General features: G+C 29.7%; 3 protein-coding genes and 1 pseudogene across 4 annotated transcripts; 2 read left to right on the top strand and 2 right to left on the bottom strand.

Annotated features, from left to right (window-relative positions):
• Positions 1-503: 503 nt before the first annotated feature.
• On the top strand, positions 504-1,601 carry LOC107872131 (F-box/kelch-repeat protein At3g23880-like). The gene has a single exon (XM_016718918.2). It carries the CDS (start codon positions 504-506, stop codon positions 1,599-1,601), a length of 1,098 nt encoding a protein of 365 aa, XP_016574404.2.
• Positions 1,602-2,718: 1,117 nt separating this feature from the next.
• LOC107871262 (F-box protein PP2-B10) lies at positions 2,719-4,392 on the bottom strand. Of its 2 annotated transcripts, none has more exons than XM_016718146.2 (3): positions 4,236-4,392; positions 3,541-3,626; positions 2,719-3,424 (listed from the first exon to the last, which is right to left on the bottom strand). In XM_016718146.2, exons 1-3 carry the CDS (start codon positions 4,236-4,238, stop codon positions 3,016-3,018), a joined length of 498 nt encoding a protein of 165 aa, XP_016573632.1. In that variant the 5' UTR covers positions 4,239-4,392; the 3' UTR covers positions 2,719-3,015. The 2 variants fall into 2 exon arrangements, with proteins under 2 accessions (XP_016573632.1, XP_047259511.1); XM_047403555.1 differs by lacking the exon at positions 4,236-4,392 and adding an exon at positions 3,928-4,204.
• Positions 4,393-9,137: 4,745 nt separating this feature from the next.
• On the top strand, positions 9,138-11,608 carry LOC107871261. Its single transcript, XM_016718145.2, has 3 exons — positions 9,138-9,372; positions 10,230-10,355; positions 11,343-11,608. Exons 1-3 carry the CDS (start codon positions 9,247-9,249, stop codon positions 11,442-11,444), a joined length of 354 nt encoding a protein of 117 aa, XP_016573631.1. The 5' UTR covers positions 9,138-9,246; the 3' UTR covers positions 11,445-11,608.
• Positions 11,609-16,309: 4,701 nt separating this feature from the next.
• LOC107872129 overlaps positions 16,310-18,289 on the bottom strand; it is a 10,151-nt pseudogene continuing 8,171 nt past the window's right edge.

Raw genomic sequence — 18,289 nt, 5'->3', positions numbered from 1 at the left:
TAATAGTAGTTTTGAAGTTTAGTAAAAGTGAACTTTTGCAAAGTGAAATGTAATATATAAAAATAAATGAAAGAAATATCACACAATATGATAACAAACCCTTCTTGATAGGAAACAATTTTTCTAAATAAATTTTATTCTACATAAATCTAAATTAAATAGACTTTCAATACAAATATGAGACATTTAAAAAAAAAAAAAAAAAGGCATCCAAATAAGTAAGCCAAAGTTTGAAGCTAAAACAGTGAACTGAAAGAGCAGCTTTTCAATTTGATATAGTAAAGTTTCCGCTTTGTATGAGTTTAATAGAGCTAGTATCTAACTCTCGACATTGTATTTGTATCGAATTCTTTAAAAATATACTATTATTAGAAAATTCGAAATATATTCATTGATATTTTGAAGAGTCCAAGGAACATAAGGAGCATAGTGAATCATCATCCACTATAAATACATTATGATTTTCCCAATCATAATCACCAAACTCATCAAAAACTCCAAAAATGTCCCAACAAATACCATACCTTCCAACTGAAATTATCTTTGAAATTCTCCTAAGATTACCTGTCAAATCCATCATTAAATTCAAATTAGTTTCCAAATCATTTCAGTCTTTACTATCATCTCCTCATTTCATCAATAACCATCTCATTTTTTCAAGAAAAAAACTCCTACTCTTAGCACCTAATCAAAATTTATCTAAGAAAACACACACCCTTTGTTCTACTTTTTATGAAAAAGATTATGTTGATCATGTTAATCTTGATTATCCTGTAAAATCTCCATGTTTGTTCACGCGATTTATCGGTTCTTGTAATGGTTTGATATGTTTATCAGTTGAAAATATGATCATTATATGGAATCCTAGTACAAGGAAATGGAAAAAAATTGCAAAAGAACCTATTATTATGAATCAAGATTATTATTTTACGTATGGTTTTGGTTACGATGAGTTAAACGATGATTATAAGTTGGTTTTAGTATATAGTAGTAAAATCAAGAATGTTGGTTATAATGAGGTGAAACTTTATAGCTTAAGAACTAATTCTTGCAAAAGGATTAAGGGGTTTGTTAATGGTTATGTTTATAGTAATTCTGGTGTTTTGTTGAATAATTTTATTCATTGGGATGCGCGTAAACATCATGATTTTGATGGTTGTGATTCGACGATTGTGTATTTTGATTTGGCAGCTGAAAGGAAGGGGAAGATAGATTTACCTAGGTATGAAAATGTGGATGTTCATTGGGATTTAATGTGTTCTAGAGATTCATTATTTGGATTTTGTCGTTGTGAATACGAAGGCGCGGTTGATATATGGATAATGAAGGAGTATGAGGTCGAGGAATCTTGGACTAAATTTGCTTCAGTTGCGTATTATGTAGTTCCGGGGATTTTTGATAGACCTTTGTTTATAAATGAGGATGGTGAAGTATTATTGATAGAGGGGCAAAGTTTAGTGCTCTTTAATACGCGAAACAACATTTATAAGGACCTTCAAGTTCATGTACCTGATGTTCGCGGTAGAGTTGATATGGCTATGTATAACGAGAGCCTTGTTTCGCCTGATAATTTTGATGATGAAGATGGAAGCATTTATTGAAAATGAAAATCCTAGATGACTAGACCTCACTTGTGAAATTACACTGGGTGTGCACGTTTGTTGTGTATGTTTGTAGTTGATATATGAATACCAATTTCAAATGCAACAAATGTTTGCTATATCATGTTATTCTTCTTAATCTTCGAAAGGACAACATGAAAATGTCTAAATGTTACAATGTCTTAACAACAACAACAATAATATACCCAGTATAGTCCCATAAAGCGCGGGGTTTGATGAAGGTAGAGTGCCTGTAGACCTTATCATTACCTCAGAGGTAGAGAGGCAAAACGTATGTTATACCATCATAGACTATGATCCATAGTTTAGGGTTGGGTATTAGCCCAATAATTTGTTCAACCCATCTTAACCCGCCCAACTTCAGCCCAACCCGCCCATTTGCCACCCTTAGTCATAGTCAAGTTAAATTTTGTACTAAGATAATGGAATGCAGGCTTTACTAATTGGTCTTGCTTGTTGAATAAGTAGTATTATTTCCTGAAGTTCCAACATTAAGGGGTTAGGAAATTCGAAGAGGAGTTTTGACATAACCGGTAAAGCAGTTATCATTATCAAGAGATTATAGGTTCAAATCGTGAAAATAGCCTCTTGTAAAAATGCAGGTAGACTACATACAATAGATCTGTGTGGTTCGACTCTTCCCTAAACTCCGTACATAACGGAAGCTTTGATGCACCACCTCTTTTAAGGGGTTAGTAAAGATGAGTCAAAATCCTTTATTCATACATTGGGACTAGGCTCTTATTATAGTTCCCTATGCCTTTGAATCACTTTTAAAAAGTGCAGCAAGTTCATTGGTACCATTGATACTTTTTTCAGCAAATATTATCTATGGAAATCCTTGCATTACGATACACGATATTGAAAATTCTTAGTAGCTTCATCAGTTGGTTATCTAAACTTTCACCTTGTTGGTGAGAGACAGAGTTCAATATTCCAACTTGTAATCCCCTCTCTCAATTTTCGGGGAATAACAAAAGAAGGCATACAATACGATGCCTAGCCAATGTGATTTTTATCCTCTACTTTTTGTTGTTTTTTTTAATCCACTCATTTAACACTCATAAACCCAAATAACGTCAAATACATAACACCATTTAACTAGTAAGAGCCATAAAATCTCTTATTTCTTTGAAATCGGGTAGAAAATACACACACAAAAAAGTACTGATTCAAGCTCAGTACTCTTTAACACAACTGACAAACTTGAAGAAATGTCATAAACAACACAAAAGACAAAACAAAACAAACACAACATAAAAATAGTACTATTCTGTTTAGTTTGACTCTCGTACTCTGAATCAAACCGAGGCAATAGTACATAAAACATATAGAGGGCCAGACATGACTTCCATTTATGCCCGAATAAAAATAGCCCTAGATCGATTTCTTTTTAATTTGGACGAATATCGATGCCCTTAACAATAATCCCACATTTCCAATTAGGGTTTTTGTTCTCTATCAACCTCATTTCAACTTCACCATCTTCACCAAAGTTGTTGAAAAATTCACCTAGCTTTATTTCCGTCCATCCATCGCTTCGATGATGAGGAAATCTTCCACGTTCTCCTTCATATCCCTTCGCCTTTGAGAGGAAAACAGTGTAGCCCTCTTCATCAGTCCCCTCGGGTTTTTCCTTCACAAATCTAACCGATGCAATGGCTTTTTCAAGTTCGCGATGATTATCTTTCAGCTTGAACACCAAATAGGCCGAGTAACTAGTCTTTCTAGCTAGTCGACTTGTGTCTATCTTTCCTCGAATGTCGAGCCAACAAACATTCACAAGCTCAGCTACTTCCACACTACACATGTCATAAGATATATAAATTAAATTTAACAATTTAAATTTTGAATTCGCCTCTAAATTTTATTTCTTTTTTTTTTTGCTTAAAGAAAGGAAGGGGGGGAGGGGGGTTACCCAGAGTTGTGAATGTAGTTCCAAGTCCAATATTGAGGATTTTCTGCCCATTCAATTGAAAGCTCTCTTGCACCTATCCAAACACTCTAATGAAAGACAATGTAGTTAAAAATCCATTAATTTGAACGACAAATTAAAAGAAAGACATAGATCTAGATAATCTATGAAGAATCCTTCAAATATATAGAATTTTCTTCATGTTACTAACACTTATAGTGGTCACATAAAATTCAAAAATCAAATACATCAAAAAAAAAAATCTTAATAGCTCAGTTGATTGATTATCGAAACTAAAGATTTGACTCACACCTTATAATCTACACCTCATGAAAATTTAAAAAAATACATCACAAGAAAATGTAAGATTTAGAAGATCAAAATACTTACCATTGTTTGTTTTTTAATTGATATAAGATATGCTTTCAAGGTGTGAAATCAAACTATCAAAGAGAAGGTTGATATACATAGGGAAATTAAAGAGAAGGTTGCTATAAGATAATCATTTTTCTAACACTTTAATGGTCACATAAAATTCAAAAATCAATTGTGTTACGAAAAAAATTTTAATAGCTCAATTGACTGGTTATCTACATTCTAAACTAAAGATTTGATTTCTCGACCTCGTTTTTTTTTTTTTCAAAAAAAGAAGCAAATATATCTCAAGAAAAAGCAAAGATTAAGAAAAAAATACTTACCATTTTCCCCCTATAAGATATGCTCACAACGTATGAAATTTCTTTGCTACATATGCTTCATATAAATAGTGAAAGAGAAGGTTGTTGAACTACATAGTTATGGTATTTGCTTAGTAGTTAAGCTAATATAGTGTACCACCCAATTAAGTCATGTTTTGTAACAAGTGTTGCTAGTTCACGTTGAAAATACATAATTACTCCAAATGTTAAATTTTACAGCTTTTTGGTCTCCCATTCAATATTCCCCCAAAAAAGACAAAAGAATTAAGTGTGTGTTTGGTAGGGAGTGAAAATTAAGTTCTAACTTTTTTTATTTGTTGGGTAAGTAGAAAAATACTTTCTCAAAATCAGTGGCGGATCGAATATTTAAGAGTTGTGGGTGCTTCAGGGAGGTTCGAACATATATTGACATCTAAAGCTTTAAGGTTTCACGTAATTATTAAAGCACTCAGTTGTATTCTTAGTTTCTTGGATTCTTTTTTGTCATCTATATCAATATTTATATATTTCTTCTATAATTATACATAATCTGCGTCGAGTTTAATGAGTGTCGAAGCACACCAAAAGTATACATAAATAGGTCTGCCGCTGCTCAAAATTATTGTATGTAATCTAGAAAAACACTACAAGAATATAAGGTAAGGCATAAACTCCGCGAATGTATGATAACAGGGTCTATGGAGGGGTTTAGGGTGGGTGAGTGCATTGGAAGGTGGAGAAGAGTTGCTCATTATGAAATATCACTTTGAAAACTTATTTTTTTTACTTCGTTAGAAAGTGATTTTCTTCATACACATCCTAAAAGCTCATTTGGTACGAAGAATAACTAATTCCAGATTTAATTTTATGATGAGTTTATTTTATATTTTATTAAAATAAAATCGTAGAATAACTTATCTATCTTAAAATTATAGTCATTTTTAACCTACATTAAGGTGAAATAACAATCTTGAAATAAGTAATCTTAAAATAATTTATTTTCTGATCATTCGAGCCTAAGTGTGAACGTAGCATTAATATGGTCAAGACCTCGACATTTCCGAACCACTCTCATTAAATTAAAAAGAAAAAAGAAACCTCTCTCATTAGGAACCTTTTATGTTATTGGACAATGAAAGTATTTTCTTCCTCCCATTAATAGACTGTTTAGTTAAATTTATAAAATCAATTTATTTTAATAAGTATTCTTTTAGAAAAATATTTTTAATAAAAAATAATTTATGTTTGGATAATAAATTTAAAAAATATTTATGATCATTAATTAAGTATTTGATCAAACTTTTAAAATTTATTTAAGTGTAATTTTTTTTTTTTTCAAAAAAAGTTTTTGGAGAGAAGCTACTTTTTAAAATTGATGAAAAGTTATTTCTGCTCTTCTCCACAAGTAGTTATTTTCTCCCAAAATTTTGATCGAAAACCTTAATTTTTTAAAATAAGTACTTTTAAAAAAAAAAAAATACTTTTGAAAACAAAATTAGCCACAGGGACTAATTTTCACATAGTAATATACTTACTTTCACCAAACATGTGGTATGTTAACGATGGCCCAATCACTGAGGCCCAATTTGATGATATAACGGGAAAACCCACTTGATTTTTACACATTTAATTTTTACATTTCTCATTTAATGTGTAAATATATGTACTTCAGACCTTCTAGAGAGTTTCAGTTGAATAAGAAAATGATATTTGTTTCTCTCTTTTCGTCTCCATAGCTTCTAGGGTTTTCAGCTTACATTTCCATGGTGATCTTGAGCTGTGGAGCTGTAACATGGCACAAAGACTGCTCCTCTCTTAATTGATGGTCTTGATTTTGAAATTTTTGTTATAAATTTTATTTTATAAAAAATGCTCCCCCCAAATAGTTCATACACGCCGTAAATTAAAATTAATCAGACTTCAATGCATATACTAGATATCAGGTGATAAACAAAAGAAAATCCAAGTACTTTGCTCTGCTATCGAAGGCAAAATCTTCAATTGTACTTGAGTGAAAATATATAACGACACACATGTTATTATTGAATCTATATAAACACTAGTTGGGGTGTTGAGGATAACTTTATGCCATCCAAATAAAGTCAATACATTTTATTTAAGTTATTCGATTTGAATAATTACTAGCCACATAAATTAGGACAATAACAAAAACAAAATTAAACAAATCGTATCAACGCTCCTTATGATTGAAAATTTATGTCTATCATAAAACCAATATGATTCAAATTAATAAAAGAGGCAATAAATGAAATTATATATCGACATGATAAATATTGCAAAAAAGCTAGTGGTTAGTTCAATTTGTAATTCCGACCCAACTAGCTTTATCCCAACTATGATAAAGCCTACGATCTTAAATCGATATGTATAAAACATAAACAAAGTTATGTATACAACAGGTTGAGTAACTATTAACCACATAAATTAGAACAATAACAAAAAGAAAATAAATTGTATCAACACTCCTTAATTATGATTGAAAAACTATTCATCATAAAACCGATATAATTCAAATTAGAAAAAGAGACAATAAACTTAATTCTGTCTTTACATGATACATGCCGTGAAAAAGCTAATGGTTAATCCAACCCGTAATTCCGTCCCAACTAACTTGATCCCAACTCTTATAAAGACCACGATCTCGAATCGATATGTATACAACAGGTTGACCTTTATCTTTGCCAAGTGGATCATATGCGGTAAATGTAGCATATAATGCACCCCATTCAGCATAACATACATAAGCATCATTAATAATACCAGCATCAAATGGAAAATCTTGGCCTAGTACTAGAGTTACACTAAGCAAAGGGATTTTATGTAGCAACTTACAAGTAACTCTCACAATTGGTGTATGATCAAAAGGCAAGTTGTTAATGAGGTGAACAACTGGTGTAGGATTATCACCAAAAGAAAATGAAAATTGAGACAAAGTTAAAGACATAACAAGAATGAGATTTACAAAAGAATAAGTAGAAGCCATTGTTTTTGTTGTTTCATATATGTCCTTTTTATAGATCAGATTTTCTAATATTTGGTAAGTACAATTATGACTGATTGAGGCACTAACTTAGATTTGACTTTTGTAATATAGGTAAAAAATCTGAGTAATTCATCCTTTTTTTTTTTTTTTTTGGTTTCACTATTGATGTGTGCCTTTTATATAGTTTGAATTTTCTAATGTTTGGTAAGTACAATATAACTGATTGAAGTACTAACCTAGATATGACTTGTGTAATCTAGGAAAATAATCTTTTAAGATTTAATTTTCTTTCCATATATTATATAGTAGTAATGTGATAAAGATTTTTCCTTTAATAATATGATAAATTTAGTAAGTTGGTGTATCTAAAGATGGTTAGTTGATGTACCAAGGAAATTCTTTAGACGATGTAACCATTTTTTGAACTTAGTATTTTGACATGTTCTTGTTACTTTATGTTTCATTTTATCTGATTCATGTTGATTTGATGTTGCTCTTACAAAAATTATTTTACAAAACTAATTTTATTGATTATAGTTTGGTAATCTAAATTTAATTATAATAATTTATGTAATTTTTTAATGACGGATAGTATATTGTGAAAAAATGAAAAATTTCTCTTCATTTTTTAAACGACATAAATAGTAAATTGAAAATAACTATTTTTAGTAAGGGGATGAAATAAAATGAAATCGAGGGAGTATAATATTTTCATCAAAAGATTAAGGGTGTGTAGAAATTAGATAATTCTTTAATTTTGGAACATCAATTAAAGTAAAATTTAATTTCAACTGGGTTGAACTAGTGATGTTGGTTAACAAATAAGTTTCATTTGGGTGTTGCTTTGTCATAGACTCGAACTCTTAAGCTATAAGCCAAGTTAAACTTTTGTATACACTTGCTATACATTGAATATACATTAAAAAAGTTAAATACAAAGATTTATTTGTGTGGTGGATGAATTTTTCTTTTAGTCATCTAGCTGAAAATATTAAGATCCAGAGATAAGTGGCCCATGATCTTTTCGAAAGAAAAAAAAAAACACTTCTTGAAGTGTGTTTGGCATGAAGGAAAACATTTTTCTCTACGGTATTTTTCAATTTTATTATGTTTAATTGGCTTAAATATTTTATAAAATGTGTTTCAAATAAATTTATTTTTTTAAATTTAATAAAAATAAAAAATATATTTTTCAAAACTTTCTTTCAATCTCATACCCTAACTTGCCAGCCTAACTCGAGTGTCGGGCACCAATTTCAAACTCCCGATCCTAACTCTTGATTCTCGTTACAAAATTAGACTTTCAATCTTCATCCGAGATCCAACTCCCATTCTCGATAGGTCGGTTGATGGGGTCGGATCCTAGATCCCAGGTCAGGAGATGGAGTCTCATGTTGTGATTGGATCAAGTGTCATTAATATTTGACTATATTATATCTAAACGTTTTTAGAATAATATTTTATTCTTACTAACCAAACTTCAAAAAAATAAGTAAGATAACCACTTATTTTCATCAAAATATCATGAAAAATATTTTTTTCGTACAAAACACACCATTGATTACATATCACTTCATCCATTAATAAAAAAATGACATGTTTTGATTTAACAAAGAATTTGAAAAATAATTTTTTTAAAAATTTTTATATTTTTAAATTAATTATATCAAATATATTAAAATATGCTTTAATTTTATAGCTTTAAACATATATGATAGAAAGTTAAAATTAAAACGTTAAAAAATCTTTTTTTTTTTTTCAAGTAGACTAAAAAAAAGTATTTCATTTTTTAAAATCTGAGGGAGTAATAGCCACGAGAGAAGTTTTTTCCATCTCGCAATAAACTCGCAGAAACCAAACAAGTGTCACCCTCTTTGACCTCCACCTACATGTTTATGTGACAACACATCACCCAAAAAAACTATTAAAAAAATAAAAATAAAATTCACAAGAAAAAAAAAAGTAAATCACTATCAAAGAGCAAAGAAAAAAAAATAGCAAAACAAGAAGAAGAAGAAAGAACGAAAAATGAACAAATTTAAACTTGCAACTATCATGTCCAATAATTACATTATTGTTTCTAAAATAATTTTGGTCCCTTCTACTCTTTGCTTCTCTAGAGGTTTTGTTAGTCCCAATAGACCTTCTCAAATTGTAAGTTTTACTTTCTTATATTTCGTGTTCCGATCAGTTTGCGTGCATTAAATTTTTTTATAGCAAGTATATATATGTTATGTACTTCTTTGATACACATGAGATAGAGTAATTGGTTTGTTTATTTGAAAATGTAGTATTTAGATTCTTAAATATTAAGTTAGGATATTTACTAATTTTTTTTATTGTAGAATTAATTGGATCTGCAGTAATCACGATTCGTATCATCTATCGTAAAAATATTCACCAAAGAAAAAAAAAACTTTCTTTAATCATAGCCATCACATCAATGGTGTACAATTTAGGAGAAGAAAAAACTAATGAATCAACGGGTTAATTATCACTCCTTATGTACAATCTCCACCCAATAGATATTTCCAATAAGAACAAATGATTAGGAAAAATAGATCTAATATTTTTGTCTTGAATTTCACTTAAATTCATTGATTGCTAATTAGTTAATTGTTTGTTAAAGATTTATGTAAATCGAGCAATTTTGTTGAAACTAGTAAGATTGCAAATATACTAAACATTTGATTATGAATTTAGTTATTATTCTAGTACTGCCTTGATGTTGCAAGAAAAAAAACCCTCATAAACTCAATAAAATTCTTGATCCCTCTATGAATAAAGGATAGTTCAGTACACTAAAATTTCGGATAATATGTGCGGGGTTCTAGGGAAAATCGGACCACAAGCGCAATACCTACGGGATAATATGTGCGGGGTTCTAGGGAAAATCGGACCACAAGCGCAATACCTACTGGTCACATGAAAGCAACTTTATCAGTTGATACATCTATGAATTTTTCTTGCTTTCTTTTTAATTAGGGAAATAAATTGAATTAAATTTACAGGCAAAAGTTGATAAAGAAACAGCCCAAAAAATAAAAGAAGCAGCAGTAGCAGTGAAGGAAGGTGCTCAAGAAGTAAAAAGTGTGGGTGATTCTCTCAAAGAGACTGTTTCTTCTAGTGCTGGAAATGTAATATCCTCACTTCTCAAAAAAAGTCTTTATTGCATTACTTATTAATTTTTTTTATTTTAGAACCTTATTTTTTTTAATCCAAGTAAAATTCACAAAGGCAAAGGGAAGAAGGAAAAATGTTTGATTTTTGGATTGATGGTTTGCTTATATAAATTTGAGCTGTTCTTTACTCGTGAGATTACTTTTAGGGTTGAGTTAGGTTCATATACCATATCAGTTTGAACTCTTCAAGCTTAAGTTGAGCCTGAACAAAGGGAGTATTGTTAATTAAAGTCCCATGGAAATGGACGGGTAGTCTGTTTATAATAGATTTGAGCGATCCTCCTCCCGTGATTAGTTTTCGGAGTTGGGTTAGTCAATGACGGACTCAGGACTCAAAATTTAGGGGTCGTGGTGCCTTAGGGAGGTTTTAACATATATTGACACTCAAAGCTTTAAGGTTCCGCCTGAAAATCAAGACACTCAGCTTTCTCCTTGATTTCTCGAGTGTTTTAAGACACACATATCAATTTTTAATACATAATGTCGGGTTTAATGGGTCGGAGCACCACAAAAGTTCACCAAGGTCCGCCCCTGGGGTTAGGCCCATATACCATATCTTTACATGGTATCATAGTTAGGTCCATTTATGTTTAGGTTTTCGATCCATGCTATAGTTGGGTATGAGCGTAAGGAGGTGTTAGAGACGTACAATGGTTAAAAAATAGATCATGATTTGCTTATATGAATTTGGATAATCCTTTTCTCATTTACTAATTTTTTTTTTTTTTTAGGTTTGAGTTAAGATCCATATAACATAATTTAAACTCTAATTTTTATACCTTATAAAGTGTTTTCATGAAAGACTTGGTGACAATTTTTTTGAAAATGCCTTGTATTGGTTAGTGTTCATTTGTTCCCTAAGGTTATTCTTCCATATTAGTCCCCTTTTTATCATCAAAGTTGAAAACTAAATTATGATTTTTCTTTATTTGTTTTGATTAGGTAATTTCAGAGATGTCAAAGAAAGTATTAGACAAGGCAACAGAAAATGAAGAAGAAAAGGGTACATGGGAAACTATCAAGGAAAAAGTCACTACCAAGTGACTATTATATATGCCAAAAATAATAAGTATTTTAACTATCAATTTTAGTTGAATTGTAGTTTGAATTCGAGACTTTAGATTAAACTTAGAGCTATTTGGTTCATCTCATTATAATTTTTGATACAATTTTACCATTTTAATCGCAGTCAGACTATCGCTATCGCACGAGATGTGTCTTAGCTCCTTCAATTCCATATTTTTTTTGTTTTTTGGACTTCAAAATTTAGAATTTTGATTTGATCAACGTTACCTTAAATAAAGGTAAAATGGTTCGGTGGATTTTTGTACTATGTTCGTTTTGTAGTGTGATACTCCTACTTATATGTTTGTCATCTGAATTCTTAATCTCATTAAAAAGTAATATTTTAAATTTTTTTAAATTCTTTTGATCGTTGATCGGACCTAAGTGATATTAAAATTGTTGTGTAGGATGAAACATGTGTAGGCACGCATCTGAGGTGCGAGTGAGGATCATTTTTTGATTATTTTGAATAAAAAGAGTCCTCCCCCGTCGCCCCCAAGGTTGCCATGGCCATTAGAGCCCCCAAATACCACCACCATTAATGCAGCACCACCACAATTAACACCACACCATTAACACACATATACGCACAAAAGCAAATCCACAATCACTGCACAACTTTTCTAACTTCATCATTTTTATCTTCTTCACAAAGCACAAAACACACTCCTCCACATACACACACAGATTGCGAGATAGGTAGTAAGAGAAATCCTCCACATACACACAGAGATTGCGAGATAGGTACTAAGAGAAAATAGAAAGGAAAAAAAATAAGAGAACAACTATCATCGAACATCATGAATGCAACAACGTCATTACCGTAATCCATCATCACTATTCTCATTTTCAACTCCTGATTTCAACCTCACTGAACAACACAATAGACAAGCTCCATTACGCCGACAAAATCAACGACTTAACTCTAGCACAAAACTTCCTTCCGAATTGAACCCTCAAATCCCCAATTTTTATTTTTTTTATTTGTTGAACAGTAAATCAACGATTGAAAAATTGATCCTTTTCTATTAATTTAATACAAAAATAATTTTTTTTCTTTTTGCAAAACAGAAATAGTAATATTAGCGCTTAAATCCTAAATCCCAATTTCTCTGTACACGTGCCACCACCACTATGTGTCACCTCCTCAGTTCTCTCCGTCACAATTGAAAAAAGGAACTCCTTTTCTCCACAATTGAAAAAGAAAAAAATTAATTAGTTTCTCAAATTTCAGCAAAGCCAATACATAAAAAATTTACTTTTTATTCTTCTTCGATCCCACCACTTCGACTCACTTCGATGTTTTTGAATTTTGAACAGAAAAAATGCTTCTCAGATTCTTCGACCCTCACTTCTCATGAAGATGATGAAGGAAAAGAAGAAGGAGAAGAGGAGGGAGAAGAATAAGGAGAAGAGGAAGAAATAGAGAAAGAAGAACAAGAAAAAGAAAGAAAAAAGGGGAAGAGAGAGGAACAAGAGGAGGGAGGGGGGGTCTTTTTATTTATTCATTTCTTTTTATTAATTAATTAATTTATTTTAATATTTAATATTTTTTATCTTTAAAAATGACGTGATAGCTGATGTGGGTCGGCTGTGTTACACTCACAAAAAAAAAGTGTTTAAAATGTGGTTTCTAATGGGTTCAGGGGTACAAATGACAAACATATAAGTATAAGTATCCACATTACAAAACAGACATAGTACAAGAATTCATCGAACTATTTTATCTTATTTAAACTATAAGCTTAAGTTTTGTTATTCATTATAAATTTATTATTAATATTTCATACATATATTTTTGTTTGTACGGGTAATTGTTGGCCTGGACGAGTTCAATGTATTACGAGATTAACATCCCAAAAAATTTACGAGATTAACATCCCAAAAAATTAAGTAATAAATTAGATGATTGTAAGAACGTCTCAATAAAATTAGTGGTCTAAAGTCAATTTAATATGAGGCCTTAAATATATATGCATAATAAAAATATTATCAATAATTTAGAGTTACTTTTTGATTCTTATGTATTTCTTTTTAGTATAGTATTCTTAGAAAACACTAAACATTTAACTTTACATAGTAATATGATTATTTATAAAGGAAAGGATTAATTTGAATTAATAAGATGTTAGTCATTTGTTTGCATGCATTACTTTGAATATTTTTGTGAAAATTTTATTTATTAATATAAAGATTTGATAAAAAGTTCTAAAATATTTTTAATAAAAAATTAGTTCTTCTCCTTTTTTTAAATTTAAATTTTGTATCTTTTATATCTTATAATTTTTAATATTATTTTAATTGAAATTAAAATTATAAAGTTAATATTAAATTTTTTAGGGTCTTAAAATTTTTGGGCCTAAAACAAACACTTTACTAGCCTTATCGTTGAGTCATCTCTGAATGATTGTTCCATTCGAAGTGAAAATTCTTTTCTTGCGAAAACTTAAATTGGTCACACTTGTGGTTGCCTTAAAGATAGAAACTCAACCCATTGAAAAGGAAAAAACATGTACTATGTATGTCCGTTCTACATTATAATTTTCGGCGCATGATAAAGTGACTTTGCTATCATGCGCACTTCGATGAAATGCGTCGATTGGACAGTGTCACAAGACAGGAGGAAGGAACTAGCTCACGACTTGAGAATACTGCAGAGATTTAAAAGGGAGAAGCAACTATCGAAGCAACGCCATGAGATTCAGAGAGAAGGGGTGACCTAAAAGAGGTGGCCACTGCCAGGTGACACCACTTTAGCTAAGGATGAAGTGGATTTGGCTACACAAAAATGGAAACAACCATTGATTGTTTATATTGTGGGTGGTACGCCAAGTATTGGAACACCAGAGCGATTCATAACAAGTCAATGAAACTTTGTTTTCAAACCGGAAGTGTATTTGCACAATGATGAGTACTTTCTAGTTCGATTCGAGTTTGGAGGATAGGAATGCGGCACTCTATTTAAGGCCCTATACACTGAATAGTAAACTATGAAGATGTGGACTGAGGATTTTATTTTTATTAATGAGGTATTGAAAATAATTCCTTTATGGGTTCAATTGCATCATATGCCACTATGACGATTTTCAGTGGCGACACAAACAGTTGCCACAAAAGCTAGCATTTCTGTGGCAACACATAAGGGTTGCCACAAAAGGTATAACATTTAGGGGCGATCGTCAAAGTCGCCACTAATAGTGATATATTTAGTGGAGACTATGCGTAGGTCGCCACAAAAGGTATAAGATTTAAGGGTGACCGTTAAAGTCGCCCCTAATAGTGACATATTTAGTGGCGACTATAAAGTCGCCACTAATAGTGACATACATCGCCACAAAAGGTATAAGAATAGTGACATATTTAGTGGTGACTATGCGTAGGTCGCCACAAAAGGTATAAGATTTAGGGGCGACCATGAAAGTCGCCACTAATAGTAACATATTTAGTGGCAACTATGCGTAGGTCGCCACAAAAGATTTAAGATTTAGGGGCGACCGTTAAAGTCGCCACTGATAAGACTCTCAGCTCGAGATATTTTACAACATTAGTTACAAATAAAAATTATTTACGGTAATAATAAAAATATAGAATAATTAATGATATAAATTAAAAGGCTGAAAAGTTCAAAATGTAAACCAAATTAAAAGTTCAAATTTTCATTTTGCATTGTTTTTTTTCTTAAAAAAATAAATTAAGTTTATTTTTTACACTTTCACTTTTGTTGGACATTTTGTATGTGTTGTACACTTTTAAAAGTATTTACATTTGATTTTTTGTTGTTGTTGTTGTATTGCATGTTGGACCATTTGTTGATTTTTATTTTAAAATTTTTTTTTTCAGAAAACCGACCACTTGTGGTCGTTTTTTTTTAAATAATTTTTTTTAATTTTAATAAAATAATAATAAATTTTAAAAATATATATATTTTTTAAAAAATAGACCACATATGGTCGGTTTTTTTAAAACTACCACTACTTTACCGATCACACACTTTGATCGATTTTATGGTCGAAAATTGAAAAAAAAACAACCACTTATGGTCAATTTTTATGGTCGGTTCCCCCCCTTTTTTTAATAGTGGTCGTGGGATTGTTAAGAAGAAACAGTTAATGAAAATGATGCATATGGAGAAATACCCAACTTTTAGTGCTCATAGTTGATAGATAATAGGGTAGTTGTAATATTGATGCTTCCAGGATCTAGGGCAGTTACTGTCTATTTTTTGGGCTTGTGTTGTAATGACTTCACTTTGGTGTGTAAATAAAATCTACTTACCAAAAGAAATTGTCATATTTGCTATTCGAGAATCAAATTATATGAATTTCAATCAAAATTATATGAATTCCGATTAGTATTCTTTTTCATCAAATTAGCATAAAAAGTTGTAATTTATCATATAGTTTTTTAATATTAAAATTTAAATGTAAAATTTTACATTGATTTAATTAATTTAATTTGATTTTAAAAATAAGTTAAATTGACTTTTGAGGAAAAAATAATCACATATGATAATTAATTTGGAACGGAGTGATTAGTAAAAAGGAGTCAATCCTTAACGAATAAATATTACTCCTACATTATTATTGATCTCTATGGAATGGGATTGTTTTATGTTACATGCCAAGCGATTGAAGTTTTTTGAATGATCATTCAGTCAACAATTATTATTTTAGAAATGCACTCTCTTAGACTATTAACTATTCGTGAAATCAAACCCAATTTCTTTTAACCAAGGATACAATGACATCTTCGAACACAATCTCTTCTTATTTCTTTAGGCTAGCAAATATTTCGTTGTAAAGTAGCAAAGGTTCAGCCACAGATCTAAAACTTTGTACCATATTTTACTTCTCATCAGAAGAAGAATTTCTTTGGATTTTTGAAGTTTCCAAGTCATCAATGGTGAAAGATCCCTCTTTCTCAACTATATAAATCACTTCTTCTGGAGATGGATTGTATAGAGGAATATTGAATGAATTTTCTTTTATCTTAATTTATGTGACATTGCTAAAATAATAAGAGTCAATAAAATTTCTATATGTTTTTTAAATATTTTAAGTTATTAATTATTGTGATTCGTGGTAACAAATTAGTTTGAACATGATAGCCAATTAAATAAATAATTTTTTTTACTTCCAATATGTAGTTATAGTTAATTAATATAAATTAATAGAATATATCAAATATTTAAACCATTATGATGAAATACTGAAATTATTATATATTGGGACATGGTATGTAATTAAGTGAGAGTGAAGGATTTTTTGGTAATTGCATGAGAGGTGGTCGAAACCACCTCTTCTATATAATTTTAAAAAGTATTTTAACTTGTTAATTATTGTGATTTATAATAATTTTTATGTAATTATCAAATAATATATTTACTCCTTGCATCCCAATTTATGTGGCTTCGATACAATTTTGAGAATCAACTAAAATTTTTATACATCTTTTAAATATTTTAAGTTGTTAATTATTATGATTTGCTGTACTTTTTATTTTATCTCAATTTATGTGACATTGCTAAAATAATGAGAGTCAAAAAAATTTCTATATGTCTTTTAAATATTTTAAGTTATTAATTATTGTGATTCGTGGTAACAAATTAGTTTTGAACATGATAGCCAATTAAATAAATAATTTTTTTTTTACTTTCGATATGTAGTTCTAGTTAATTAATATAAATTAATATAATATATTAAATATTTAAACCATTATGATGCAGTAATGAAATTGTTATATATTGAGGCATAGTATGCAATTAAGTGAAAGTGGAGGGGTTTTTTGGTAATTGGATGAGAGGTGGTCAAAACCACCTCTTCTATATAATTTAAATTAAAAACGTATTTTAACTTGTTAATTATTGTGATTTATAATAATTTTTACGTAATTATCAAATAATATATTTACTCTTTGTGTCTCAATTTATATGGCTTCGATACAATTTTGAGAATCAGCTAAAATTTTTATATATCTTTTAAATATTTTAAGTTGTTAATTATTATGATTTGCAGTGCTTTTCTTTTATCTCAATTTATGTGACATTGCTAAAATAATGAGAGTCAATAAAATTTCTATATGTCTTTTAAATATTTTAAATTTTTAATTATTGTGATTCGTCGTAACATATTAGTTTTGAACATGATAATCAATTAAATAAATAATTTTTTTTTACTTTCAATAGATAGTTATAGTTAATTAATATAAATTAATTAAATATTTAAATCATTATGATAATATAATGAAATTATTATATATTAGGGCATGATATGTAATTAAGTGAGAGTAGAGGAATTTTTTGGTAATTGAATGAGAGGTGGTCGAAACCACCTCTTCTATATAATAGAAATACAATAAAAGAATATCATGTCACTTAAAAACATAAGAGATGTAAAATGGTCAAAATTAAATTGTTATGTGTGCAAGTTTCTATTTGCACCATTAGCAATTATTTATTAAAACACACTTTTACTGTAGTTGTTCACTTTTTCAATTTGAACGAGGGTGATGTTTCAGGTCAGAACAATGAAAAATTGATAATTGAGATGTGTTTTCATAATAGTTTGTTGTTTTTTTGAGATACAAAATTTACATTTATAATAAGAACTTTAAATAGAAGTTCAAACAACTTATAAACAACTTCATATTAAAATAAAGTTCAAACTATTTTTTTTTTTTGAAAAATAAAAAAATCATAAGAAAGAGATGAAGAAAGAAAGAATCAAATCCATCAAATGCGCGGTGCGTCCTAAAGGAATTTATTCCCATCAAGTATCCGAGGTTAATGGAATATATCAATCCTCCTCTGATAAAACGATTCACTT

The sequence above is a fragment of the Capsicum annuum genome, unplaced genomic scaffold (genome assembly GCF_002878395.1).
Source record: "Capsicum annuum cultivar UCD-10X-F1 unplaced genomic scaffold, UCD10Xv1.1 ctg4430, whole genome shotgun sequence".
NCBI classification, from domain to species: domain Eukaryota; kingdom Viridiplantae; phylum Streptophyta; class Magnoliopsida; order Solanales; family Solanaceae; genus Capsicum; species Capsicum annuum.
The sequence above is the reverse complement of the archived record's forward strand: the minus strand, read 5'-3'. Positions and strand labels throughout refer to the sequence as shown.